Consider the following 27,903-nt stretch of genomic DNA (forward strand, 5'->3'; position numbering starts at 1 on the left):
GCATCCTGTCGGCAGTTAAAAACCAACTATCAGGGAGTGACCTCATCTCACTCCCGAGTCCCCACTCTCCTCCTTTATAGCAAGGAGTTATGGTTTTCATACCCCTCGTTTCAGCTCGATTCAAGAACTCTCTTTTCTGATATCCTACTTTGCATAATTCAGCCCAGTTATTCAACGTGGTTTTTTAAAAATCCCTACCATCCCCAGGGCATAAAAGCATTTTCCATTCTGAACTCCTAAGTAACACACACTGCAAATTAATAGTCATCACTGGAGGTCATCTTGGCCCCCGAGTAACCTCCCCCCCGCCACACACACACACACTGACCCTTGATAATGCTCTCTGCACAATCGTTGGGAGAGAATGTCAAACTCCCTCCCGACTGGCTCTGCTTTTGGGAAAGGAGCTGGCTTCTGCGAGGCTCCCCCACTGCCTTTGTCCCCCCCTTGAACCCCGGGACGAGGCGCGCTGGCAATCCGGCGCGTAAAGTGCAGCCTAGGAGCCCGGGGGCACCTTCCTCTTTGCTCTCTGGCTCATCGTGTGCGTGTGTGTCTCGTCTGCTCTTTCTGCCTCTGCCTCTCCCTCCCTCTGCAGCCTGTGTGTGAGCACTGCTGCCGCCGCCGCCGCCGCTGCCCTTTGATCCCTGCATTAGTGTTAGTTAGGGGCTCGGAGACACGCAGGGAGCAGCCACAGACACCGCCGCACCAGCCCTCCTTTTTGACACCGCGTATGAGCACCCACTCTCCATTAGAGCCCATTAGAGCCATTCCCATTGACGAATATCGCGACCGGGGACAAGCCAGGTGCACGACCGGGGGGTGGGGGAGAAAGGGAAAAAAGAGAGGGGGAGAGGGAGGGCAAGGGGGAAAAAAAGAAAGAGGGGAGAAAAATCCCTCTTCTCCTTGGCTTCGGGGGGAAAGCCGCTTGCCCAGAGAAGAACCCCAGCCTCTCCTGGGCAGCCACCCTTGGCCCCTGCCTCTGCCCCTCCGGGTCTTTTTCTATTTTTTTTATTTGATCTCCCATTAAACCAAGGAGGAGAATGTGAAAAGGGGGGAAAATGCCCAGGAGGAAACAGGAGCAACCCAAGCGCCTCTCTTCACGTAAGTGTGCCTTCTTCTTCTTTTTGCCACCCCCTCCCCCTTTCCCCTTTGCCTGCCGCCTTCCCCTCTGCAGCGTCCTCCGTTGTTTTGTGCCCGAGTTTAGGGTTACAGAGGTGACGCCTGACAAAGACACAGCCCGGGTTATTCCTCTTTTAGGTCTGAGCTGAGGCAGCCATGTTGGTGATGAACAGCCTTGTGCCCTTTTAATTTTTTTTCTTCGCTCTCTCCCTGTGTGTGTATGCCTCCCCCTCCCCCCGCTCTTTCTTCGCTCTCCTCGCCCTCGCTCCCCTCCCCTTCCTTGCGATTGTGCATTTGTGTGTGTGTGTGCATGGATGGCTTTCTCTTTGCTGGCTGGTTGTGCTGGGGTGTGTGTGTGTGTGTGGCGGGGGGGGGGTGCAGAGGCTGCTTTATTGGGGTGGGGAGTTGCAATGGCAAAGGGGACGCGGTTTGCTGGCGTCTTGCGTGGAATCAATCGCGAGGTGCGTCTCCGGCGAAAGGTTGCGGCGGGGCTCGGCTGCCCCGGAGCCGGGGAGGAGGCGGGGGCGGGCAGGGAAGGGAAAAGGCTGCGGGGGCGGGCGAGGGAGGGAGGGAGCGGCGCGGGTGGCGGCGGCGGCTGCTGCGGGGGGGACGACACACGCAGGCACCCGAGTCCGCCGTGGAGGAGCGCGGAGCCGGGGGGGGCGGCGGCGGCAGGAGGCAGCTCGTGGCATGCCAGGTCCCTGCAGAGCAGAGGAGGGAGGCGGGCGAGCTGGACGCTTTCTCCCGGCTGCAATCAAAGGAAGGGTCAGGGAGCCCGGGCGAGTCTCAGGCGCTGCCCCAGACCGGAGCAGAAGAGCCTCGGATGGACTCAAAGTGCATCTCCTTAGCCCTCCTCCCACCGCCTGCAGGCAACGCACCACACATTGACACAGCCGCCCGCCCTTCGCCTCTCCCCCTCGCCCACCCCTTCTTCCTCTTCCACCTCCAATCCTCTCCCCCGCCCCGTCCTCTCAGTTCTTTGCAAAGCAGTTAACTTTTTTCCCTCCCCCCTCTCCGGTTCCTCTCTTCTCTGGTCTTCTGGCGCGGGCGCTTTTGCAACGGGAGGGGGCCACAACGTGAAGATTACAAACGCGGAAAAGAGCCTTGAGCCCCGGCGACCGCTTGCCCTCGGCGCTTGGTCGCAAGAGAGACAGAAGGGAGGAAGACAGACAGCCGAGCGAGGGGAAGAGGGGGCGGCGGATGGAAAGGGTCATTTTCTGGCGCGCGCTTGCAAGCACATATGCTCCGTGCCTGCTCGCCGCGCGGCCCCTCCCCGGCTGTGCCCCAGCAGGGTTCAGTGTCGGCGAGCTGAACTGCTTATGTGTCAAAGCCATGGTCGGTCACCTGAAGTTCACCAGGAGGGAGAGGAGCGGAGGGCGAAGAGGCTGAAGCGCGGCTGGGGTGCCTCCTGGGTGCGCGCGCGCCACTCTTTCCCTTTTTCCTCCTCCGTTGCAGACAGCGCGATCGATCTCTCCCCTCTCGCCAGAGTTATAAATAATATTTCGATAGTTTATCGAGGGGCGAAGTACCGATGCCCACCCCGTCATACTTTGCTTACCGCCCTTGCATTTCCCCCCTTCCGCGCCACTCGCAGCCTGGCACAAAACAACCGAAGGGGGAAGAAATGGCACAAATGTCGCTCCTGTTTCTTGCAGCCCAAAGGCGCAAGGGGTTGGAGCTAGGGCTCCCGGCTGCCCTGTGCAATTTTATCTCACCCCCTCCCACTAGAAGGGTTGGTTTTGGAATGCGCAGGAAGGATTTTCTCTTCTAGGAAACCTAGTTGAGGAAGCTTGCAGGAGTTCCTGGAAGTCCAGAGGGGCTGTCTTTGCCCGTCTGCAGCCCCTGACACCCCCCCCCCCTCTAGGTCAGTGATCTCTTAAAAGAGACCGTGGGGGGGGGGGGGAGGGCAACCTTTCCTTTGTTTTGGATTTCACACAAACGCGTCTGAGAAAGGGCTGCTGTATAAATACATGTCTAGCCCAAGTATTGTCGAGATCAGTGCATAAACAAACGGATTTAAAATGTAAAAATAAATCTGAAAAGGTTGTTTGCGTATGTGTGCTCAAAAATCTGGATTGGGAGTTTGGAAGGCGGGTTGTTCATGCTGTTCAAGATAGCTTTGCAAACAGCTGCAGACTGCCCTGCTGGTGACCTTGACCTGGACCTGGTGCTGTTGCCCTTTCTGTCTGTTTCTGTAGGGCAGAGATGAAATTCCGCCTCCATTTTAGTTAACTCAGAATGGCTCTCTCATGCTCGGAGGCCGCTTCGCTTTGGTGGATCCTGCCCCACACGATTTGCAAGTTTTATTACTTGTTCTTCCCCTTCCTTGTAGGAAAACAATATTTATCAACTACAATGGGCAGTAGCCTTTTTGTAAAAGTGCAATGTGGAATCTGGCTTTTTAAAACCAGTCCACTGTTTCTTGGGCTTTGGGGCTCAGTTTTAAAACGTTTTAAAGGTTATCTTATATGTGTGTGGGGGGTGGGGAAGTGGTGTCCTAATATGTATGGTGGGAGGATCTACTACACCAGTGTAAAAGGGCTGTGAGTTAGGTCTTTGTGTACTTTTGACACATAAAAAAAAATAAACATGATATTAAAGGTGTTTTCAACTCTTTGACTTACAAATTTCTTTTTACATTACGCATTTGTAATGCAATTTGTCTTAAAGGGAGACTACATCCATTTTGCAAGGCACTATAACACCTTCAAAGAGCATTTTATAGTTCAGTATGCAAAGTGCAGGAAATTAAGGAGTTAGGATGGTACTTACAATGTCAACATTAGCTTTGCCCCCCAAATCCAATTGTATAGTAAAGTCCCTTCATGTTCTCATTAATTCTTAAGTAATGCATAATAATAAAATGCAAATGGAGCATGCAGCAGCAGACACTAATATATCTTGTGGTAGTATTATACTAGAATCAGTGTAACAAGTATGCAGAATTCATTGTTTGCAAAGTATGCGTTGTATGTTTTCACAAGTGACAGGTTTACTACAAGGAAATATAGTGAGCTTATAAACTTCTCCGTATTAGAAAAAAGGCTACAATCCTACGCATGCCTATCAGTTAATATATCTTGTTGAACTCAGTGGGTCTTACTCCTGAGTAAATCTGCTTCAACCTGAGCTTCAATAACCCAGCCTTATACTTATGTAAGTCTGTACTTTATAAGAATTAATTATTGATGCACCTGCCTAAAATTAAGCACCTACATGTGTATATAAGAGGGTGATGAGATGACTTTATTAATGAATATCCCTATAGGATTCTCTGCTGCTATGATAATCTTCCGTATTTGAGGCCTGAGCTTTTTATTAGCTTCTCAAGATAATTGCTTTTTCTGCTTCAGAACTGTGATACTGCTGGAAATAAAATAGTATCACCCACCATGTGCTTACTTCCCAAAATTAGTTTCAGTGGGCCTGTTGCTCGTTGCAGCTAAATGTATAGGTAAGGCAAGTCTGATTTAAATACAAGCTTCGAGAGAGGAAAGTTACATACAAGGTGGAGCTTGACAATAACAACAATTAAATCAGTATAGGAATGAAGAAAATTGTGTGCTTACAACTTAAGAAAGAATGACATGATATAAATTATTACTACAAAAAGAATTTGGAGGATATGGGAAAGATTAGGAGTGGTATCTAAAGATTCTTAGGCATGTGTAGGTGGTTTGCAGAGCGTACCAAGGGTATCCTGGTTCTCCTCCCCCTTCCTTCCATGTGGTCTTTAAGGTGAATTGGGGATTGTTTTCAAAACTTCTGAATTTTAGGACAGATTTGTTGGGAAGCCTTAGAGGAAAGGAGAACTACTCTGGAAAGAAAAATCTCAAAAGTTCTACAGCACATATAGAGCTTACTACTTAGCCCTTTCAATTCTGGCCTGGGTTTGAAAGGTAAGAGTCATAAGCTGTTGACTTTCAGTTCTAGGAGGTCAAATAGTCTACTTCATTTTTTTAAGAGAGAGAGAGAATGTTAAACAATGTTGAATTATTAGGCCAGATAACCAGTTTGTGGATGCTAAAGAATTATCTGCATGATACATTTTAACCCTTCTTTAGTTCTTCAAACTTATGTATACAAAATAGAGAGTTAGTAAATGATAACATGATAATATTTTTGTAGATCATTATGATACTTGTCTTGACAACAATTCATCTTGTATGATATTTCTGTGTTCTTATCCCCTCATCTTGAAGATGGAGGGCTGAAGTTCAGGGAAGATGTTTTGACTGAAACCCAGCAGTGAATTTGTGGCAAAAGTGAATCTGAAACCTGGAACTTTCTTGTCACAGCTGTGCTACTCCAGCATCACTGGAGTAGCTGCTTTGTATAGCTGTCTTCTTCAGTTTTTATCCTTCCTTTCATCCAGGAAGCTCAGCACAGCATATATATAGTTGTTCCTTCACATTTATCCTCACAACAACACTGTGAAGTTGGTCGGGCTAAGAGATAGTAAATAGCACAAAGTCACTCACCAGACTTCATGGCGTCTGGAGATTTTAACCCAGGGGTCGGCAACCTTTACCACCCAAAGAGCCATTTGGACTCGTTTTCCACCGCCCCGAAGATCTACCGAGCCGGAGAGGCGGCTCCACATGGAGCCACCTCTGGTTCGGCCCCTGCACTCACCTTTCCTTCCAGTGCTGGGAGGCGGAGGTGCCGGGCAGGGAAACCCCCTCTGCCCGACGGAACAGGCAGCTGCCTACTCCATGGGGCAGAAGAGGGATGGTAGCTGCGGGGATGGCAGAGGGGGGATGGCGGCTGCTCTGGAGAGACACGCCAACGCTACCCTCCGACCTCCAGGGGTCGGAGGGCAGTGTGGGCGTGTCCCTCCAGCTCTCCAGAGCAGCGCTGGAAGGAGAGGTGAGTAGAGTAGAGGCGAGCAGCGACACCCGCTTTAAGCTGAGAACTGCCCTCCTGCATGGATTGAAGCACCAGCCTGCCTTTTTCTTCCAGTGCTGCTCTGGAGGGCTGGGGGACATGCCCATGCTACCCTCCGACCTCCAGGCAATGCAGAGCCACAGTATCAGAATGAAAGAGCTGCATGCAGCTCTAGAGCCGCAGGTTGCAGACCCCTGTTTTAACCTGTTTCTAATCCCAGTTCAGTACTCTAACCACTGCACTACATAATTGGCCCCCTTAAGAGAGGGTTTGTATTTTGTCAGAAAACATTAAGGTGCTTATATGTGTTTGCACTAGCCACATCATATGAAGCATGTGAATTGAACCCATGTAGTGGCTGTATGATAAGGGTTTGGTAAAGGAGTTCTATTACTAGTCTAAGGTTCTGTGCTGAGCAAAGACTCAGGATTTTCCCTAGTGAAGTGTTGCCACCAGAAAGGGAACAATAGGGCACTGGTGCGTGATTGGCGTTGGACCCACTTATGCTGGAGATGAAGTGATACAGAAGTGTAATGTAGATGGATGGAAATAACATTGTGTGCATGTATGTGTCCAAACTTAAGGGAATGTATAAGATCTGGAAGAAAGGTGTAGGATGCTATAGGTAGGCAGGTATATTAGATGAAGCTTCCAGGTTGGGAAGTTGTCGAATGTCTAGCAGGCATAGAAAACTTTAGAAGAATATGAGACGGATTAATGGAAGATAGGTCTATGAGTGGTGACTAGCCATGATGACTAAAGGGAATCTCCATGTACAGAGGCAGTAAACCTCTGAATCCCAGTGCCAGGAGGCAACATCAGGGAAATCCTCAGTCTCTAAGCCAGGGGTCCCCAAACTTTTTAAACAGGGGGCCAGTTCACGCATGGCCAGAGCCCAGCCGGGGGCCGGACCAAGTGCCGCCCGCGGGGGGGGGGGGGCGCCATCCATCTGCCCTCGACTCGCCCCTGGCCCGCCCCACCCCCGCGGTCCCCTTCCAATCCAGCCCTGAAGCTCCGCCGCCTTTCTCTCTCCCCCCTTTGCCGCATTGGTACGGTCCCCTCCGGCCGCTTGGAATGAGCAGCTGATGCAAGCCCGGCGGCGAAGTGTTTATGCCAAGCCTGGGGTGGTGCCCAAGCTCAGGGGCGCCTGGAGTTTGGCACCCTGACCCCAGGTTTACAAACGGCCTCAGCGGGCGTCCTGCCTGCTCGCCTTTCTCTCTCCCCCCTTGCTGCATTGAATGCAGTCCCCTCCGACCCAGCCCGCCCGAATGAGCAGCGAATTACGCCCACACTTAATGCTGTTTGTAAACCTGGGGAAAAGGAGATAGAGAAGGGGGAGATCCGCTTCTGCCCAGCGGGCCGGATAAATGTCTTCCGGGGGCCTGATTTGGCCCCCGGGCCGTAGTTTGGGGACCCCTGCTCTAAGCCCTATTGTTGAATCTTCAGAGGAACTGATTGGCTGCTGTGTTAGATAGCATCCTGGATTAGATGGACCACAGGTCTGATCCAACAGGATTCTCCTTATGTTCTTAATTAAAAGGGGGCATTTTGAGAAAGTTTGAGGAATGCATTGATAAACATTTACGAATTGAACACTTAATAGGCTGAACTGGCAATAAGAGTTATATTTGTGTACTTTTGTGCCTGACATAAACGGTGTGTGTGTGCAGATTCACAAGTTGAATTGGCTTAATTTTATGGAAGTGAAAGGTCTAAAGTGATTTGTTGATCCCAGCCTAGTTTCCTAGCAGTGGCACACAAAGTAATTTTCACGTCTCAAATTCTAACCAATCAAATTCTGTTTTGTATATCTCAAGTAGCAACTTTGTATGAAAGAGATCAGTAAGAATTGAAGCCAATAGCACCTGAGAGACCAGACAGTATTTTATTGTATTGTATTTAAGCTTTTATTGGTCTCGGTTTTATTGTTATTATTGTATTTTGTAAGCTGCTTTGAATTTGGCTATAGAAAGGTGGGGTATAAATACTTTTGAACAAATAAGCGAGCAAGCTTTTTGGAGCCAAAGCTCTCTTCATCTAATACTTAGGAGAAGTGTCCCAGTGAAGCCAGCGGGGCTCAGTGCTTGAGCAGCTGTAGGCTTTGTTATGTCTCTCAAGTTGCATTCAGGTACACCTTAACTGGCTTAGCCACCATATTTCTAGTTCATCTTACATTGTGGTGCACTGTAGTTGACATGTCAGATTCACATTGATCTTTTTGTTGTGTCGAGTGGATGTTTTAGGGAATTTGTGAATAATGAATTAGTCATGACATACTAAGGTCATAGTTATGTTTTGAAAAATGCTTAAAAATCAGGCTGAATTAACACATGGCACATTGCTGATTCAGTGTGATTCAAAACATCCACAAGGCACCAAAAATCTACTGCCCAACTTGAAGCTACTGTAACATCTAAAAGATGATTCTGTTCACATGGAGGTAATTTATGTTTTATTTTACAGTTGTTCACCTGTGAACAAGCTAATTGCAAGTGTGTCAAGGTCAAATAAGGCACAGTGGGGATTTGCTGTTTTAGGAATGAATAATTTTGGATTGAGATGTAAGTCAAGAAACTAGTTTGGGCTTTCTTAACTAACAGTGCAATCTTGAGCAGAGTTACAACCTTTTAACTGGTCCATTTAAGCCAATGGGTTTATAAGAAGTGTAGTAGGATAACATGTACTTGACATGCAGAAATTCATCATTTTAAAATGATCTCACACAGCAGGGCCAGGAAAGCCTTCTACCATAGATCTTGGCAAGCTGCTGCCAGTCAAAATATTGGTATAGAAAAACCAATATTCTGAATTGTTGTTGTTGTTGTTGTTGTTGTTGTTGTTATTAATAATAATAATAAACCGCCCTCCCCCGGAGGGCTCAGGGCGGTGAACAAGACAAATAGATAGAGCACGATAAAATCCATATTACTAAAATATATCTTTACATGTTAGTATGCTCACTTTTCAGTAATGGATTGTGTTCATAATGGCTATTATTGTTATGATCTCTCAGTGATTAAGAGCATGGATTTCACTGGTTAACTGTAGAAAACACATTATCTTTCTACCTCATTTACTGGGATACCTTACAGGATTGTTGTAAGGGTTAGAGATAAAATATGTGAAGCACTTAAAGCAGTGGTTCTCAACCTTCCTAATTTCGCAACCCTTTAATACAGTTCCTCATGTTGTGGTGACCCCCATACCATAAAATGATTTGTGTCTCGGTTCCTAAAACCATTGGAAATATGTGTTTTCCGTTGGTCTTAGGCGACCCCTGTGAAAGGGTCATTCAACCCCCAAAGGGGTCGCAACCCACAGGTTGAGAACAGCTGACTTAGAGACAGCATAATGTACATCCTATTTCAGGGGTCCTTAAGCTTTTTGAGCCTTAAGCTTTTTGACCCCTATTTCAGGGGTCCTTAAGCTTTTTGAGCCTATAAAAATTTCAGAATGGATGGTGAGCACCATTCCAAAATGGCTTCTGCAGAAGATGGAACAAAACCCAAAATGGCTTCCACAGGAAGCAGAGTCAAACACAATAACTCCCTCCTTATTTTGCAAGAGACTTGCAGGAACGAAGAAACTTTTGGGTGGAGGAAAGGTGAAAGAGAAGGAAGAATAAAAAGAAGGAAGGCCTAAAAGTTGAATGAAACCACACACCTGAATGCTTAACTATCCTCTGGATCCTGAAGTGGCTGTAACCGATTTTGCAGCCATAGGGGAACCTTTTCAGCTGAATTACAGCCAATAACAAGCCCTGCTGTAAAATGGCGTTTCTCACTTTTTGAAATGCTCAGCAAGAACCAGGGAAGTACTGGTAAGTGCCATGGAGCCCATGGGCACCTTGTGGGGGAATTGTCTCCTAGACAGTAATAGTAGTATTTGTATTATAAATCATAGAAATAAAGAGCACCACACATATACATTATTTTTCTTTACCACTAGTGATATTTGTACATCATGTATCTGGAGATGAGTTGTGGTTGGGCTCACACTTTGGCTTCAATGTTTATTTTTATATATATCACAAGAAATGACACTATCTATATCTATCTATCTATCTATCTATCTATCTAGATAGATAGATAGATAGATAGATAGATAGATAGATAGATAGATAGATAGATAGATAGATAGATAGATAGATAGATAGATAGATAGATATAGTGTCATTTCTTGTGATATATAAGGTGTATAGTTGCAAACAAATACATGGTTTGTCATATGATAACAAGAAATGGATGAGAAAACCATTTTAGTTTCATAGCAATGATGTTAATTCCTTCCAAGAATGTATACATGACTAAGGCTTAGTCTTAAGAAAACATCCCTGAATACAAGTCCTGTTGAATAAAATGGCAGTTACTTACAGGTAGACTTGCTGAGGAGTTCTCTGTAACACAGCAATCCTAAACTGAGTTACACTCAGTGGAGGGATTCAAATATTTTAACAAGCGGTTCCGGTGGTGGGATTCAAATAATTTAACAACTGTTTGTTTACAAGCACCATTTTAACAACCGGTTCTGCCGAAGTGGTGCGAACCTGCTGAATCCCACCACTGGTTACACTCTTATAAGTATGTGGACTTTACTAGATTTAGAAGGCTGTAACTATGCTTAGGAGTTCACTGTAAGCACTACAATAATTACTAGTAATTAATAAAAATTCCAAAGTGCATGAAAAGCATGTCTGTGACCGGAAATGATGTGCTTACAGAGCAAGAAATTACCGTAGCAAGAATAGAAGGATGTCCCATGAATACAACAGCCAAAGAAGAGAAAATCTGAGGCATGTTATGTTGAACCAAGGAGGTGTGTGTGCATGTGTGTGTACCTAACACACATTAAATTATTATGCAAAAGATTGGTCGGAATAATAAATGAGGTTCCTAAATACACGTAATGGACATAAGAAGGTTTTTGAGGCTTTCCTCATTTTAACTATTGATTCCTACAAGCTCTGGTGGCAACGGAACAATACTATCTAAACAACTGATGTGGCAGCATTTCTGGCAACAAGAAGGGTTGCTAATTTGTGGAATAGCTAGAACCCAGTGATTTTGATTAGATGTATTGTTTTGTCCATGGTAAAATTCTTCCAGTCTGTGGACTTCTAGAACCTGGTGGGGGTCTACCATGGGTCTAATATGTTCACTGGCATCGTGACCTGTGATCTTCATGTTACAGGCTTTTGTGTGGCAGTGTGTCCTGCTAATATAATTATTTTATGTTGGTACATGTAGAGTTTTGCTATGTAAACATTTTGTTTCTGTTTCATTTCTGTGATTTAATGTGGGGTTATATATGTATTTTGCTGTAGTATAAAATGCAAACCTCTAGAGTAAGAAAGGGGGTTGGATGGGTGATCATAGTGTGTTATGATTGGATGGTAGCTGTACCATAGCAGACAGAGTTGACTAGTTTGTATAGCAGGTTTGTATGTGACCGAGGAAGAACAAAAAGGCATGATAGAGTGAGCTGCTGTGAGAGTGAGAGAAATACCGTATGTGTTCTTTGTGGAAGTTATTAGCCTAAGTGGCCAATGAGGAAAGCCTGCGTGGAATAAGTGAGGGAAAGGAGTTTGTGTGGATGTATTAGCCTCAGTAGCTAGGTCTATTTAATGAACATAGGGAAGGAAACTGTACCTCTCTAAAACCATTATGCTTTATGTACCTATCTGAAACCATTAAGCTTATCAACTATACTGACGCTGTTACAGTGTTATACTTTCAAATAAACTCTATGCTTAAGTGAAAACAACTGGTTTGTTTAATGTAAGAGAACAACTTTTACCTCAGAGCCATCCCCACATGGTGACCGTTTTGTCATTCTAGCAAAAATAGTTCAACCAACCTGTTCTTGGGTTCAACTGAGAAGTATAAGGCAGGGGCTTTTGATAGCAGTGAAAGTAAGTTGGAAACACTAAGGAAGACAAGAATGCAGCATAACACGTCATCAGAGCACAACAGAAAGATGTCATTGCAGGTAATACATATAAAGAGGTCTCAGAAAAGAAGTGAAACATTACAGTAATATTGCTCACTGACAATGCCTCTGGAATCCTCTAAGTTCTTGTACTTTTATCAGTTGCTCTGGAACCTGGAACAGATTTCTAACTACATCGAGCACAGCCAGTGGGGTAAATTTGGGGCAAGAAAACCAAATGCAGGGAGCCATTTTCATTTCAACCAAGTGATAAATGGGTTCAATTCAGATATTCAGTGAGTAGGTCACACGGAAAGTTTCAGCATCAGCAGCACACCTTGGGTGGACCAAGTGTGCAAAGAGGATTCAAACCTTGAATGATGTGGCTCCTGAATCAAACAATAGGGAATGTTGGCAACATCCAAATAATTAACTGGTTTAACATGGGAATTGGACTTAGGTCACAGAAGAATTCAGCTCTCATGATTTTTTCTTGTCAGGAAAGCCTCACTCAGAATTGAGATTCTGTAGAAGTTAGTTTTCAGTTTACATAAACATATTCACTTTCATTTGGATTAACTACTATCATGCATTATGGGGGCAATTTTCTATGGATTCCCCCTAGCGAATACTGCAGAGTCACCAATAAAATGTAGGACAAACAATGCTATGTAATAATTAACAGTCCTTAATACCTCACTAGGAAATATTACAGTGTACAAGGGGAACATTTAACACAGTTCCTATTTATTTTTAGCCTTTCACCACTATAGGAGGTCATGATATAGTTCATTGCTGACAAGAGAGTCCATGCAGGGAAAATTATTATTCTTAGTATGAATGAGTTAATAATTTCTTTACTATCACCATTACAATCATTTTAGGAAGTGACAGATTTTTTTAAACTTATGCAAAGAGTGCATGCTGTGCACTAGTTTATCTACAATTATTGGTCTTCATTTGCTCCCCTACTGTTTCCTTTTGAGTGTTGAGGCTGATAAAAAATATAGCTGTGGTTCAAACCCATGTCTGGCAGTGCCAAATCTTGTTTATTTTTTTAATTGCAAAACATATCTTCCTACTTGCAAGTTGAAAACATAACGGTTGTTTTTGACCTGACAAGGTTGTGATAGTATACAATGCTGTTTGGTTTTTGAACAGCCACTTAGATTCACCATTTCCTTTAAATGACATTTGGGACATAGAGGGGATGCAAATTGAGGTAAAGTTCAAGTGAAGACTATAAATAGCCTCACCAAGAGGGGCAAAGGTGTCCAGGGAAACACAGAACAGAATGTATCCTCTTTAATGAATGAAAAAAATCTCCCAATTCGTAAAAGTGATTCCCTTCCCAAAGTGTCAAAGACAGTAGTAAGCAGAGGCATTAAGGAAAGATGTAAAAAAAAGGATTAAGAAGGGCTGATCAGTTCAGAATGAACTATTAGCAATTTTCTATAATTGAATCAAAACAGATCCCAGAATTAGATAATGAGAGCATGACCTACAAATGAGTACTTTTGGAAGGCAAAAGGGCTTCTAGCATGAGGCTTGACAAAGTCATGTGATGTCAAAGTCTTCACTGATTTTGTAAATAATAATGTTTTGTCTGGTTTCCAGCATGCTGACTTCCCTCTGCCTAGCGCGTGTCAAGTGTAATACTTTAACTCATATAATTTATCTCTTAATTGGGCAGAATACTTCATGATTATAAAGAGGGTGTATTCTAGTATAAGAAAATAACACAGAACCCTTCCTCACCACACACACCAGTCACATAGATTTAAATTTTCATTCTATAATTGCAAATTAGATTTTATGATGCCAAAATAGAGTATATTATTAGGATGTAAACTGAAGTGTAGGTACATGCTGGCATTTTTACACTGTATTTTTGAATAATGTTTTGTTGACACATAACAGTTTATAAAACTTAATGCTTGTTACTGTTAGGACATAACCATCGCTTAGAAAAGGTGGATAGCCCTGTTTTCTGTGTATTTTCTGTCACTAATGTAGACCAATGGGAAAGTTGTCTTAGGTCTGATGTGTTATGATCCTATTGTCCAATGCCATAAGCATGCTGTAGATCTACTTTTTCTTCATCATTTGTTTTTTTTTAAATTGGTTTTATATGTTACCTTTCCCCTCATGGGCTCAGGGTGGCTTCTGACATTTCACAATACCTACAGTAAAACCAATCTATGTCAGTATTAAAAGCTAATTTAAACCTGATGGCAATAAGTATACATAATCTCATATCCAGTACCAAAGGGAAAAAGGGGAGGGCAAATGTGGGCAAAATCATAGCTGCCTCCACTACATGCCTGGTGGCAGTGAGATGTAATGGGGAACCTGGGGCTGTCCTGAAGTTTGGGTGCACTTTTTTTTGCCTTGCCCACAGCCAGCTAATGAATGACTTCTTTGTTCATGGCAAACTATGGATCTCTGAATGACAGACCCTTTCCGCACGGGCCAATAACAGCGCCCTAGGGATGGCAAAAACGCCGTCCCTAGGGAGCTGTTTGCATGGGGGGCCTATCCTTCCCCCTAGGGAAGACAAAAGAAGCCACTCTGTCTGGAAAACCAAAGCAGCCTTAAAATTTCTAACATCTATAGGTTTGTCAGAAGCATACCTGCACATCCCCATATTCTAAGGACACTGACGCTCCCTCCAATTTGGCATAGGACAAGAGCATTTTCAGTTCCCACTCTTCCCTTTGGTCTTTGCACAGCAACAAGGGTATTCTCCAAAGTAATCATAAACTTGATTGTGATCCTTGGAGATGGGGATATTTGCTTACATCCCTACCTATATGATATCCTCATCAGACAGGAGTCGGAGGAGGCTCGTCCATTGCAGTGGTTTCTGAGACCCTTTCAACTGGACATTATGAACAGAAGAGAATGATCCCTGAGGGTCCCTATCACAGTTAAAACCATTCTTAGATGGTGGACCAGCACCAAGAACTTCAATCAGGGGAAGGTGTTCTACAAGTCCAATGTGACACAGGTTTTCACTGATGGAAGTCTCCTGGGACAGGGTGCTGTACTGGAGAAACAGCCAGTCCAGGGCCTGTGGTCCAGATCAGAGTCCCAGCTTTTTATCAACATCCTGGAAATCTGAGCTGTTTTCCTCGTGTTGCAACGCTTCAGAACTGTTTCTCAGGGCAACATATTAGTTCACACAAATATAGTCTTTGCAAAAATTTATATAAACAACCAGGGGGCTCCAAGTTGCTCAGGCTACATACAGAAGTAGCCAAGATTCTGAGATGGTCTGAATCCAATCAGACATTTCTCCAAACTGAACATGTCAAGGGCACTATGAATATCCAAGTGGACTGGCTCAGTTGTCAACCATCCAGGAAGCAGAGTGGTCTTTGAAACCGACATTGTTTCAGCTGATAACATCCTGTCTGGGAACCTCAGTCTTGAACAATCCACAACAGGCAAGGGGACAGATTCAAGCCAGAGGACAAAGTTGCTCTCCCAGCACTGTGGCCACAAGGACTCCTGTATACATTTTCCCCATGCCTGTCTTGCTGAGACTGATATACAAGATCAGAGAGCTGAGGTGATACCCATAATTCCTTACCTGCCATGGCACCCAGGATTCTTGGTCCTAAAGGAGCTTGTGGTGACTCTTCCTTTGATGATACAAACAGGACGGGGCATGCTTCAACAAGGACCAGTGGTACATCCAAAGTCACAGTGGTACATTTGACCACCTAGAGGTTGGGTGGTGCAAGTGAATCTGGATTACCCCTCTTATGAGGTTAAAGTCATGCTGGCATTGAATTTGTAACTACCTGGAAAATTTTTATCTGCTGATGCCAGAGAAAAGGAGTATCAGCTCTTAAAGCAAAATTGACTTTGGTCCTGGTGTTCCTTCTCCTTTGGTCCTGGTGGCCACGCCTCAGGTCTTTTCTATCCCACTCTCAGAAGATAGGTCACCACCCTTTCCAGAGTTCTACCAGAATTAATGAATATGTCACTGTCTCAACACCCTCACATGAAGAGATTCCTCAGGGGGAGTAGCACAAACAGATCCCACACAGCTACACTGATTCAGAACTTGGAGCCTCCCAATGGCTCTCACCAAGCCTCCATTCAAGCTTATCCAGCAAATTCCTCTGAAATGACTTCAAATGAAAACTTTATTCTTAGTTGAGGTCACATCAGCTTGCAGGGTATCAGAACTTGGGGGGTCTTTTCTGCCAAACAGTTGTTCTGCACATTCCACAAAGTCATTTTGCAAACTGAACCCCCCCCCACTTCAAACCCAAAGTGGCCTTCATCTTCCATGTCAACCAGGAGATATGCTTGTTATCCTTTAGTCCATCTTATCCCAGGGAAAGACTCTGACATCATCTCGATGTGAGAAGGACTGTTAAGACATTTTTAATCAGGACATTCAGAAATCAGATTCACTCATCTATATACATTCCCCAAACCTGGGTCAGCACATGTCTAAAGCGGCCAATAGTTTTACCCTGAAGGCATGTATCATTGAAGCTTACAAAGCTCAAATCTACAGCCACCACAGGGTATCACAGTGCACTTCATTAGATCATTGGCGACCAGTGCAGCTTTGTATAAATACATATCACTGGAGGAGATGTGCTGGGTTGCTACACGGTCATCCCTTTCTTCTGCTCCAATACCTTTTGGAGGTCTAGACCTGGTAGATGATACTGCTTTGGGAGGTCCCAGACAAGATGTCCTCTTGCCCTGAGGAAAAATGGACTGATACCATGAAAGGTCTTTCTCCGCTATGGACAGGAGACCATCTTGGCCCTAATTGTCTGGCACTTCTCATCTCAGGCATTCTTATCGGAATTCTTCTGCTTTCTCCCAACTGTCACACAGTGGTTTATACAAGGTTTGAGCAGTTGTTGAATTCTAGTTATAGATTTTTAAAAATAGTTTACAAGTGTTGTTGCTGTTGGAGTTACCTCACTGAAAAATGGCTGACTTCCACAAAGGAGACAGAAGTGGAAGAATTTCATTCCCTCACTCCCTGTACCAAGAGGTGGGAGTCACCCAGACAGTGGAGAAACACTTTTCAGGGTAAGTATCCAATGATTGGTTCACCAAATACATATTAGGTTATCCAGTGATTATTCTGCTAGCGTGCTCTACAGAGCCCCCTAGTATCATGCCATTTTGTTCTTTGCTTGTGATACACTGAAAAACGTTATGCCCTTTTGAGCTTTCAAGTTCTATGAAACAACTTCATCTGCTTGTAAGAGTCCTTTGTGTAGTCTTACTTGAGGAGTCTTTAGAAGAGCTGGTGCACAGATAATATTTTCTGCTTTTTAAACCATTTTAAGCAGGGTAGCATGCATTTTTTTTACAAATCTAACTATAGAACCTCCAAGCATTACATACTCTCAACGCACTTGCTTTTGTAGTCTTGATGGACTGCAGAAACAGAGATTATCAAGTATCAGGCAGGCCGTAATATGTGACTGGTGGACTAGGTTCAGATTTGTGGATCATAAACCGTGCAGGGCCTGATCTGTTGTGTCAACCATTCTTTATTTTTCATTAGCAGAAACATTTTCTGTGGAGTCTTCTATGTTAAGGTTTAGACACACTACTGGACTCTCACATTGCCCCTTAATTCATGAAAAATAGCTCAAGGAAGGTGTTTTCTTCAGCCCCTGTACATTGATTATATGACCTTTGACCCTGTTGTGGTTCATAAGCTGGGGCAGTGCCTTGAAAGGACTTGTCTTAGAGAGAGCAATGCCTTTTCCACATGGAGTGTTCTGTTTTAGTGCATTAGCCTAGACGTACTGGTAGTTTCCTAATCCTCTCTTGTTTGACTCTGCTTGTTAACCCCAAGCAATCCTCTCAGGGGCTGAAAGCAGCTGTCTTTGGTGAGGAAAACACAGCACAACAAAACATATCTTTTGAAGCTTCTCTTTCAATGTATCATCATGTGGGTTTTTTTAGTAGTATTACTAAAACTGGGTAATTTGTGGTAGGAGCGTACAAATGATTAAAAGCTAGATTCCTGTGACATTTTTAGGATAGGAATCTAAAGGCAGGAAGACAGCCGAAAAACGTTTCCTTGAACCCTTGGGAACATTGCCATCTTTAAAAGTACATTGAGTGAACAGGAGAGAGAGTTTATATAAGCATTGTAAATGGTCAATCAGGTGTATAATACTTACTAAATATAGCAGTGGGCACTACAGTGCATCACAAAACTAGGCATCAACCAATTAAAAGCCATCATAAATCACCTTTGTTAGATCTGCTGTTCTGATGTCACCTGTTATGCTTGAATGCTGCCAGCACATATGATATGTGAAATCACCTTTTTCGTTCTGACCCCTGACGTAAGTGCAGGAAGCATAATTTAGGATTGTGGAGCAGTTGTCCCCTCCTTCCTGTGGCAACCAAGTTGTATTATATAGGCTACACGGAGCATTTAAGATGGAGCAAAATATAAATAAAATGAATATACTTTTTATTTAAAATTGAGCCTTGTTTCAGTTACTGGATAATACAGAAGCTCACACCAGATTTCCAGCAAGAAGAATGTTATCATTGTTCCAGATCTCTTTATCAAGGGTGTTCTCAGATACAAAAACAACACCTTTTTGTGGCACAATATCTTTTACCTTTATTGCCCACCAGTTTGATGATTTAAACCATAATCAGTATCTGTCTTATAATTTGAGACCTACTGAAGCTTTGGAAAAGGGAAGGGAAATGACAGATAGTCTCGAACCTGCCAGATGTGTGTCTGTAACAGATTTTTCTAGCCACCTCTTGTTCTGCCAATCTTTTGCCAAAGCCCCAAATCCATTTTTATATTTCTCTGAGTTTAAAAATTGCTTTGTGGCTTGCAGTTGGTTAAGTGCAAAAGAGGAAATAGCCAGAAGAACTTTTGGCTTGTGGGCACTCCTGACCACTGGATCAAAGCCAGAGGGTTTAGAATTGTATCCTATGTTTTAATATAAAATCCAAATTCAACATTTAGAAATGCTGCAAAATATAGTCACAATTAATAAGCTTTGCTTTGTTGCATTGCAGAGAAGGAACATCTTTACAAAATTCAGGTTAAAACTCACACCATAAGTGTTTATGGGTAGGATAGAAGATGATGCAGGAATGGTGGTGGGAAGGAAAGACTGGGAATTTCATTCAATGTTGAAATTACTTTCTGACTGCTAAGAGCTTCCTTTGCTACTTTTACTGCTATTTGATGTCTTACTGTGCAATCCTGGGGGCAGGGGCAAACTACTCAGGAAGCTATGTGACCCTGAACCCAGATTAAGTGGCATATATGCCAGTACAGGGGCACTTGATGATGGTGGAAAGCTACGTGGTAGTGTGACCCCCGGCTGCCAGCGCTGCCACAGCTTCAGTGCAGGAGGGGCACAGCTGGCTTCTTGAGACATTTTGTTCTGAGAACATCTCCACAGAGGCAGGCAATGACAAACTATCTTTGAATATCCCTTGTTTTGAAAACCCTATGAGATCGCCATAAATCACAATACAAGAAAGGATGAATGAAGTTCGAGGAGAATTGTGGAAAGGAAACTGACAACAAAGGTTTGCCTTTTTTGCCTTTCTTTGTTTCTTTGTTCTATTTTTAGATTGACATTCCCCTAAATTACACTTACACGTATGTTAGTTGCATGTGCGGCAGCCAGTGACTCTAGAAGCATCTTCAACATACATTATCAGAGAAGAGGGGAATTGAGGGCCCTATGTTTAAAATATTACTAATGTGTTTTCCAAACCATATTGGCTCCTTTGTCCAGTGAATGTGTACACCTGCCTTAAGATTAACAGAACTTTCTGTTCTGTAGAACCTTGACAGTCTGGTTTTTTCTCCTTTGGAAACATAGGCCATTTCTGTACGGCGGCAGAAGCAGCTGTCCACTGGTGGAGGCATGAGACAGTTTGCATGGTCTTGTGCAAGCACCGCCAAAGCTGCTGTGCACTGCAGAGGCAGCTCCACATGGAGCCGCCTCCAGTCTGTGTGTGTTGTCTACCTTGTCGTCCCTCCGAGGCTTCAGAGGGAAGAAGTGACATGCCCCCACTGCCCTCTGATCCACGGGGGGTCAGAGGGCAGTGTGGGCTTGTCCCTCCTCCCTCTGGAGCCTCGGAGGGAAGACAACGTAAACAGCACACGGAAACAGGCAGCGCCTGAAAGCGACACTCTCACACCAGTGCCCTTCGCACTGCGCCGTTGGGAAGGCACCGCTTTAAAAAAAACGCTCATAGAACGTGTTCTGAAAACAGTGTTTTTGCGTTATTTGGGGGGTGAGCATGGCGCTGCTGCACTGCAGCAGCGGCAACTGTGCAAACAGCACCCCAGGGACACTGTTTTCACCATTCCTAGGGCACTGTTTTTGGGCCATGCAGAAGCAGCCATAGTGAAGTATTTTTATTTAAGTTGCCAAAAAATTACTGTGGGAGGGAACTGTTTACTCAAAATTGCACAATTTAGTTGTCCTGAGATTGCTGATCATAACCAGACATTTTATGGCACAAGCTGTTGCGAGGTAGCAGCCATAGTTACATAAATTACATTAAATGATGCTCTGTGAATTTTATAAGAACATATTCTAAGATTAAAAAATATACAATGGTGCCAAATTGACACTGATAAGGAAAAGCACTGCTTAAAGTATGGAAGCTGATATGTAGCATAACACGCTACTGTTTTTACCATTTCTTACTTTTTTCCTGTAAAAAAAAAAGGCTACTGAAAATTTTGCCAGTTTCATAACAACTGAAAGCTATCATACATTTTATCTGACAAAAATCTAAGAAGATACATTCCTTTTAGTGAAAGATCAATATTCTTTTGGTTCAAGTTGTCAGGTCATCAAATCCAGATACAGTGTGCTCCAACTTTACTGTCCATCCATGAAGCAGATATAAAGTTTAAAGCATGTAATCCTGGAACTAAAATCAAAATGTGTACATTTGATATATGGCGTGTAGCCGTTTTCCCAGAGGGGGAAGACTCTTTTACTTAGAAGTAGGGCCTCATTTGCATAAGATGGCAAAGAGATCCTGGAATTTGGCTTTGTTTATAGGGGCTGATTGATATGCCATTTCTTCATAGGCTTCCTGTGGCCAGTCTATGCTAATGGAGGAAAGGCCTCATATCTCAGAGTACTTGAGTTATACCAGCTGATACAATTATCCCTAAAACTGCTTACTCAATGCTTCATTCTCATACTGCTTCCTTTGTGGCATCGCAGTGGAACAGGAAAAAAATAATTGGAGTTTTGAGGATGGTTGGGGAACAAGTGTGGAAGGTAGTTAGAATTGTAGGCTTGTTTAAGGGTCAATCCTTGCCCTCTCTATGATGCCACTGTAGCATTACATCTGCAAAAGGAGCTGGAAGTTTAAAATACTCCGGTTAAAGTCCAGTATTAATCTTCACCTCCAGACTCTGTGTCACAGAGATAGGATTTCAGTTAACTCTGCAGACAGTCATATAGTATATAAATGTATATAAAAGCTTGCAAGGTAATCATATGTATTGAGAGAGTTCTTATATACCAAGATTCATGGGGCTGTGTTGTTTTTCCCCTGTCTGGAGTACTAGGAACACAAAAGTGGGGGATTTGGTGATGGAACACTGCACAAACAATAAGCACCCAATGCAGAAGGGGAGCAAAATAAAAATGAAAGATAGATTAAGAATTCCTGTGTTCTTGGAAATCTTACAAGCATGATAGAAATTGTCTTTATTCCCACAGAGGAAATTTTCTCTTCTAGCTCTCCAGGTGGACCTTCTGCCTCCGGTGTCGCACACATGCACGCACGCACACGTTTATGATTTCCTAGTTGAGTGTGGAGAGGATTATGTTCTGGGCTGGTGACAAGGTTGTTTATTGAAATGTTTCTTCATATGAACTCAAAGTGGTTGTTTGGCGACCACCTTATATTGGTTGTCCTTTTCATGCATATTTGAAGCATCCATCGTTTTTGCTATGTTATTTATTAGCTATTTGGAAAAATTGTATACTACCTGTCAAGGGCATTTTCCAAAAGCAGTTTACCAAATAGAACACAATAAAAGCAATAAGAAGTTATTAAGTAAAATACAGAATGGAAAAAAACTGGAAAAATATAATTGAGTGTCTCAAATAACAGTTTTTGGCTAAAAACTTACTATGAAATAGTGTTAAAAGGAAAAGCACTGGGTTATTGTGGATGGCATCAGACCACGACATTTATTAAGCAGCCTGTTTATGGGGTGGTTTGCCATTGTTTTCCTCAGTCATCTATACTTTTTCCCCACCAAGCTGGGTGTTCCTTTTCTCAGTCTCAAAAAGAGAGAAGACCGAGTCAACCTTGAGCCAGCTGCTTGAATCTCACTTCCATCAGGATTGAACTCAAGTCAGTGAGCAGAGGTTTGACTACAGTACTGCTGCTTACCACTCTGTATCAGATTGTACAGGAATGTTTTGACCTGGTGCATAAATGAGCAATGTAAGTGTCAGGTGCTCCTTAAGAAGAAGTACATTCCGTAAGCAAAATATTACTTAAAAGGTCCTGTATATGGTCAACACCCACCTCACCTCTGAATGTGAGGGTATATAGAGCAGGGTTTGAGAAGTGGATTTAATTGGCACACTGGACAGTGTGGGAGGAAGCAGTCCTTCAGGTTCCCTAGCCCTAAACCTTGTAGGGCTTGAAGAGTAAGAGACAGCACTTTGAATTGTGCCCAGAAATAAATGGCCAACTGGAACAGATCTTCAGCTCCTGAGTGATTTGATCCCTATATGTCATCTTCAACAGCAGCCTGGGTTTGGCATTTTAGACCACCTGAATCTTGTGGACCATTTTGAAAGTGCATTATAGTAATATAACTTGGATTAATTAGAATGTGACTCACGATAGACAGATCAGCCTTTTCGAGGATGGGCCATTGCTGGTATTAATCACGGTTGATAAAGGCCCTGCGTGACACAGAGGAGACCGGCTGAGACCTTACCACTACAGATTCACCACTGACTAATAGCATCTTAGTCTTGTTTCATCTGCTGCATATTGGTTTTATCCTATTCCAGATCCCCTAATGATCTCTTAGTGATTTCATGTAGACGTTAAATGAACAAGATGGACCCCTGCAAGACACCATAGCATTAATGCTATGGAGCCAAGCAGTACTTTGCAAGCACCACCATCTAGAATTATGAGTAAAGAGCAAGCACCAAAGAATGGTAGTCCCAACTCAGCCACCCTTTCTAGAAAGATACCATGGCTGATGGTATTAAAGGCCACCAAGAAGTCCAGGAGAACCAATGGAGGCACACATAGCCTGCCACTGTCTCAATGAAAGTCATCAATCAGAGCAAGCCAGGTGTGCTCTCACCTGTGTTCAGCTGCATTCAACTTGAGTTTTCCTTCTCTGGCGCTCCAACCAGCTGCCCCGCCACTTCATTGCTCCAAGCTCTTGAGTAAACCAAGAGCATTTTTGACTCTACAAGAGGAAAGTGAGCATTCCAGAGAGATCATGTCCACATCCCAAACCATCTCTATATTTCACAGACTGACCAGAGCTGTGACAGGAACACCCACCTTGCTAACTGGAAATCCTCAACAGCTGTCAGGAAATCATCTGGATCTGTCAGTCTTCTGGGGCAGACTGTTTGATCTCTCACCCTTGCAGAGTGTCCAGGAGTTTAAACCTCACTAGGTAATGGTTGGTCCCTCACAAGGAATGTGTGGAAAATCCTCTCATTACCAAGCAAATGCATTTTGTCTCCAGAAAAAAACACTAAATTGAATGTATGTCTTCTGATGTGACTGTGCTTCTAGTTCACAGATTTACAGCTATAAAGCAGCATTAATCCTGGTGTAGTAGTTGTCCAACATACCAGGACAATAAAATCGCCCTCTCAATCACTCATTTCAATAGAAAACCACAGTGTTCTGTTGGTATCATAAAAGACATTTCTTATGTATAACCTTTCTCATTCACCAATATAGATTTATTTTTATAATCCTTTTTCTTAATATGCTAATTATAATCCTTTTGAGGCTCTCTTGGTAATTTACAGTTGTCTTTGTAATTTAAAACAATTGCTTTGGCAATGTGTTCTTGTAATAGGTATTGATAATGTAAGCTAAAACCTATTTCCAGAAGACAAATAAAATTCAGGGAAGGTGATAATTGACCAATCCATCAGTCTTAGAAGTTTGGCTATGGGAAATTCAGTTCTGATGTCTTGGGAAATAGTATATGCTAAACAGAAAGATTTCCCTTACAGATGAATGAGCAGACAGTTTGCCTCTTGTTGGATGATTTTTTGGTCATCCTATGAAGTAGCTTGGAATTGATGTCTTATTTAAAGGCTTGGTTCATATGTAACATGAAACCATGACTTTTTTATTTCTGGTTAATTACAGACTCAGGGACTCAATCTTGAGAGTAGGTTTCAGGATAGCTTCCTTCTAGCTGATCAAAATAAACCTCTCTTCAGAAAATCTCTGAACAACTCCAGGGCTAATCCTGGTCACAGACGCCCTTTCCAGCAATCAGTAGTAAGCCACGATGACTAATGGTTGAGGCTTGGGCCCCTTCCGCACATGCAAAATAATGCGTTTTCAAACCACTTTCACAACTGTTTGCAAGTGGATTTTGCTATTCCGCACAGCTTCAAAGAGCACTGAAAGCAGTTTGAAAGTGCATTATTCTGCATATGCAGAATGAGCCTTGGTCTCTCCAAGCAACTTCTCCATTTTTTCACGTTCCAGCAAATGCAAACTCAGCCTTGGACTCAACCATATTCTAATGGTTTGTGATTAATTTGTAGAGGAGTGGCCTAGATTGAAATATGAATAATTTTATCTGTTAACTGTCTTGCAAACAAGATGTCTTATACTTTCAAGTATATATCTTCATCTTGAAGATTTAGGTGGTGAAGACAGCCACAATTCAAAAAAACTTTGCTGACAACTTAGCACAGATGCAGTGGTGATGGAGAAATAGATGGGGACTAAGACTGATCTGGGAATGGGAGTTCTGATGCTGGATAGAGTTACATCATCTTGGGAGTACTACTAGACTCAATTTTGCCTTCAGACAAGCATAGATTGGAAGTGGTCCAGAATACCTTTTACCAACTTAGACTGATCTGCCACTGCAGTCATTCCTGAAAAAAGTTTACCTGGCAACGGTCACACATCTGAAACATTCAGACTTGATCACTGTAACTTGCTCTACAGAGGATTGCCCCTGAATACCATTCAGAAACTTCAACTGCTTCAAAATGCAGCAGCTAGGGTTCTTACAAAACCTTTTAGGAGCACCATATTAAGCCAGTATTATACCATCTGAACTGGCTCCTTATTTTTTTTTTCTGGACTCAATGCACAGTTGGTTCTGGTTGGTTTTCCGGGCTGTGTGGCCGTGGTCTGATGGATCTTGTTGCTAACGTTTCGCCTGCACCTGTGGCTGGCATCTTCAGAGGTGTATCACAGAGGGAAGTCTGTTACACACTGTGTCCTTCTCACCATGGCTCCAGATTGTAACAGTGTCATTCACAAATTGGAACCAAGTTGTGAGTTTTCTGGGTGCTTTTTTGAGGGCTTGTTTCTCAAAATGTTCCATGTAAAAATTGGCTATCACTTGGCTGAGAGGGCGTCTTTTGGCTACCCCATCAGTCTGTTCATAGTATTCATTGTCCCACTGGAAGTAGCTGGTACTTTCCATTCTTCCGTAATGGCAAGGAGGTATCCCAATGGTCCTTGTCACCCTTTGGGTTGTCTTCAGTGCCAGAATTTTTATGAAGTACATGGCAGCAGTGGTAGTGTACTTTAGGACCTAAGCTATTCAGATTTCCCTTACCTTGATGACTGGATGCTTACAGCCCAGTCCAAGGATATATTACTAGAACAGGTTCAGTTGGTCTCCACACTGTGCGCTTCCTTAGGTCTGCTTGTCAATAGGACAAGTTGAAATTGAAATCTAACCAAAGGGTACTGTTCATTGGGCCTCTTCTAGATTCTACCCAGGCCAAGATCTTGACTCCTGAAGATTGAGGGTGAGGGATGAAATCTATTTTGGGATCCTGTTTCGTTCCCAAGGGCAATGGAACAGGAGAAGCCACCTAATTGGCTGTAGCCTCCTGCACTCTGATTGGGTGGGTAACAGTATGATGCAAGGAGAGGGACTGGAATGTTCTTTCTACTTTACCCCATCATTATTAGAGGCATCTCAGGCCCTGAAGTGAAAAGGTGTGAAAAATAACAGTCAGTCAGTAGAAGGCTGAGTGGGGGTCTGCTGCTGTAGGCAGAAGGCCTGAGGTTATGGGAGCAAATCGGAATTGGGAGTAGAGGAGGCGCCCTACCTGGTACATGTGACTTTGGATGGGGAAACTCCTGTGTTTCCTGACTGGCAGGAGGGGCATCCCTTTCATACTTGTAGAGCTAGTTGGAGATCTGCTTACAGGTGCAGTCCCACATGTGTCTCTGCACCCAAGACCTCAATGAACAGTAGTTACAGGTAAGTGCAACTCATGTCTCCCTCAGTAATTAAATCAATGTGGTATAATATGTAGAGCATCTGACTATGACCTGGGAGATCCAGAATTAAAAAATCCCATGGATAACCTTTGACCAGTGACTCTTGTTAAGATTAACCTACCCCACAGGGTTGTTGCAAAGACAAAATGGTGGAGAGCAGGGTCCTTTATACTGCTCTTTTTATATTTATTTATATTTATAAATTAGATTTATAAAATGCCCTCCCCCGAAGGGCTCAGGGCGGTGACCAACAAAATAAACAACCATTCACAATTAAAATCAACAATGATAAAACCAATCAGGATACAACCATACTCAAATATAATAAAATAGGAGCTGTTCTTACAACAGATGGTGCAAAACCCTCCCTCCCCCCTCTGTGCCCTCGAGGGGTCTAGATGGAAATGGGGTAAACAATTTCAACCCGGCTGGCCAAATACCCAGTGGAGCAGGTCTGTTTTACAGGCCCTCCGGAAACTTTGCAAGTCCTGCAGGGCCCTGGTCTCTTTAGGGAGCCTGCTCCACCAGGTAGGGGCCAGGGCCGTGTTGTCTTGTGTTGTTTGTCCAACAAAGGGTGCATACACTCAGAGCTTGGCAATTATGTCTGACAGCATAATAGACTGGGTGATGGTTTTGCAAAAGATAACAGCAATTTTTGTTGTGCTCACTAAGTCCAGGATTGATTCTTCACCTAAGTAAGCGCCACAACACGTTAGCTCTCCCAGATTAATCCAGTCAGTCTTGGTTATGCTTCCTCTTCCAATCCTGTATATTTTTGTGTGGCTAAAACTGGTGTTCAGCAGTGGTGCATTTAGGCTTGATAGTCTGTTGACAAAGCCAGCCAGCTAACTCCAGTTGAAGGAGAGATAGGCAGAGTGAACAGATAGTACTTGTCTGGTCAACCTTCCTTTCACTTAGCCTGTCCTTCTCCATCACCACATGCCTCACTGCCTGAAAGTAACCAATAGTGACTCCTTCTCTTACCCTCCAGGTTTGCAGACATATGAAGGGGAAGGAGATAACTTTGAGGAAGTCAGTGGTAGAATTTTTTCACACATAAGTTCTCAGCTTTAGTCCCTGGCATTTCCTGGTAAAGGTCTCAGGCATGAGGCCCTGGAAAACCATTACCAGTCCCAGTGGACAATGCTAGGCTTGATGAATAAACAGTATTGCTTCAGTGCAAGTGAGCTTTTTGCATTCCTTTGCAACTTGACCACTGTGCCACGAGCAACAAATGGACACACTTGATGGTACCTGCAGAGCAGCTGGCTCAAGCTAGCAAGCCAATTTACACTTGAAATATCTTTTTCAAAATACTTTAAAAACAAATTGTAGTCTTCATCTTCTTTTTCAACTGGATGTTAATATGCCTTTCATGGACCCTGCACGGTTAACTCTTCAACTCTGCTTAAAATTGTTTGTATGTCAGATGGCACATTCTTGAGCACT

The 27,903-nt window shown here is 43.5% G+C and overlaps 1 protein-coding gene across 5 annotated transcripts in view; it reads left to right on the forward strand.

Moving 5' to 3' along the window:
- The first annotated feature begins 610 nt into the window (after positions 1–610).
- The window catches only part of ZNF827 (zinc finger protein 827), a 123,679-nt gene continuing 96,386 nt past the window's right edge, over positions 611–27,903 (forward strand). For all 5 annotated transcript variants that reach the window (XM_048509168.1, XM_048509169.1, XM_048509170.1 and 2 more), the window contains exon 1: positions 611–1,101. In XM_048509168.1, coding sequence (XP_048365125.1) covers positions 1,059–1,101 — 43 coding nt within the window. In that variant the 5' untranslated portion in view covers positions 611–1,058. The remainder of the gene's footprint in view (positions 1,102–27,903) is intronic.

This window comes from Sphaerodactylus townsendi, linkage group LG10 (assembly GCF_021028975.2).
Source record: "Sphaerodactylus townsendi isolate TG3544 linkage group LG10, MPM_Stown_v2.3, whole genome shotgun sequence".
Taxonomy (NCBI): domain Eukaryota; kingdom Metazoa; phylum Chordata; class Lepidosauria; order Squamata; family Sphaerodactylidae; genus Sphaerodactylus; species Sphaerodactylus townsendi.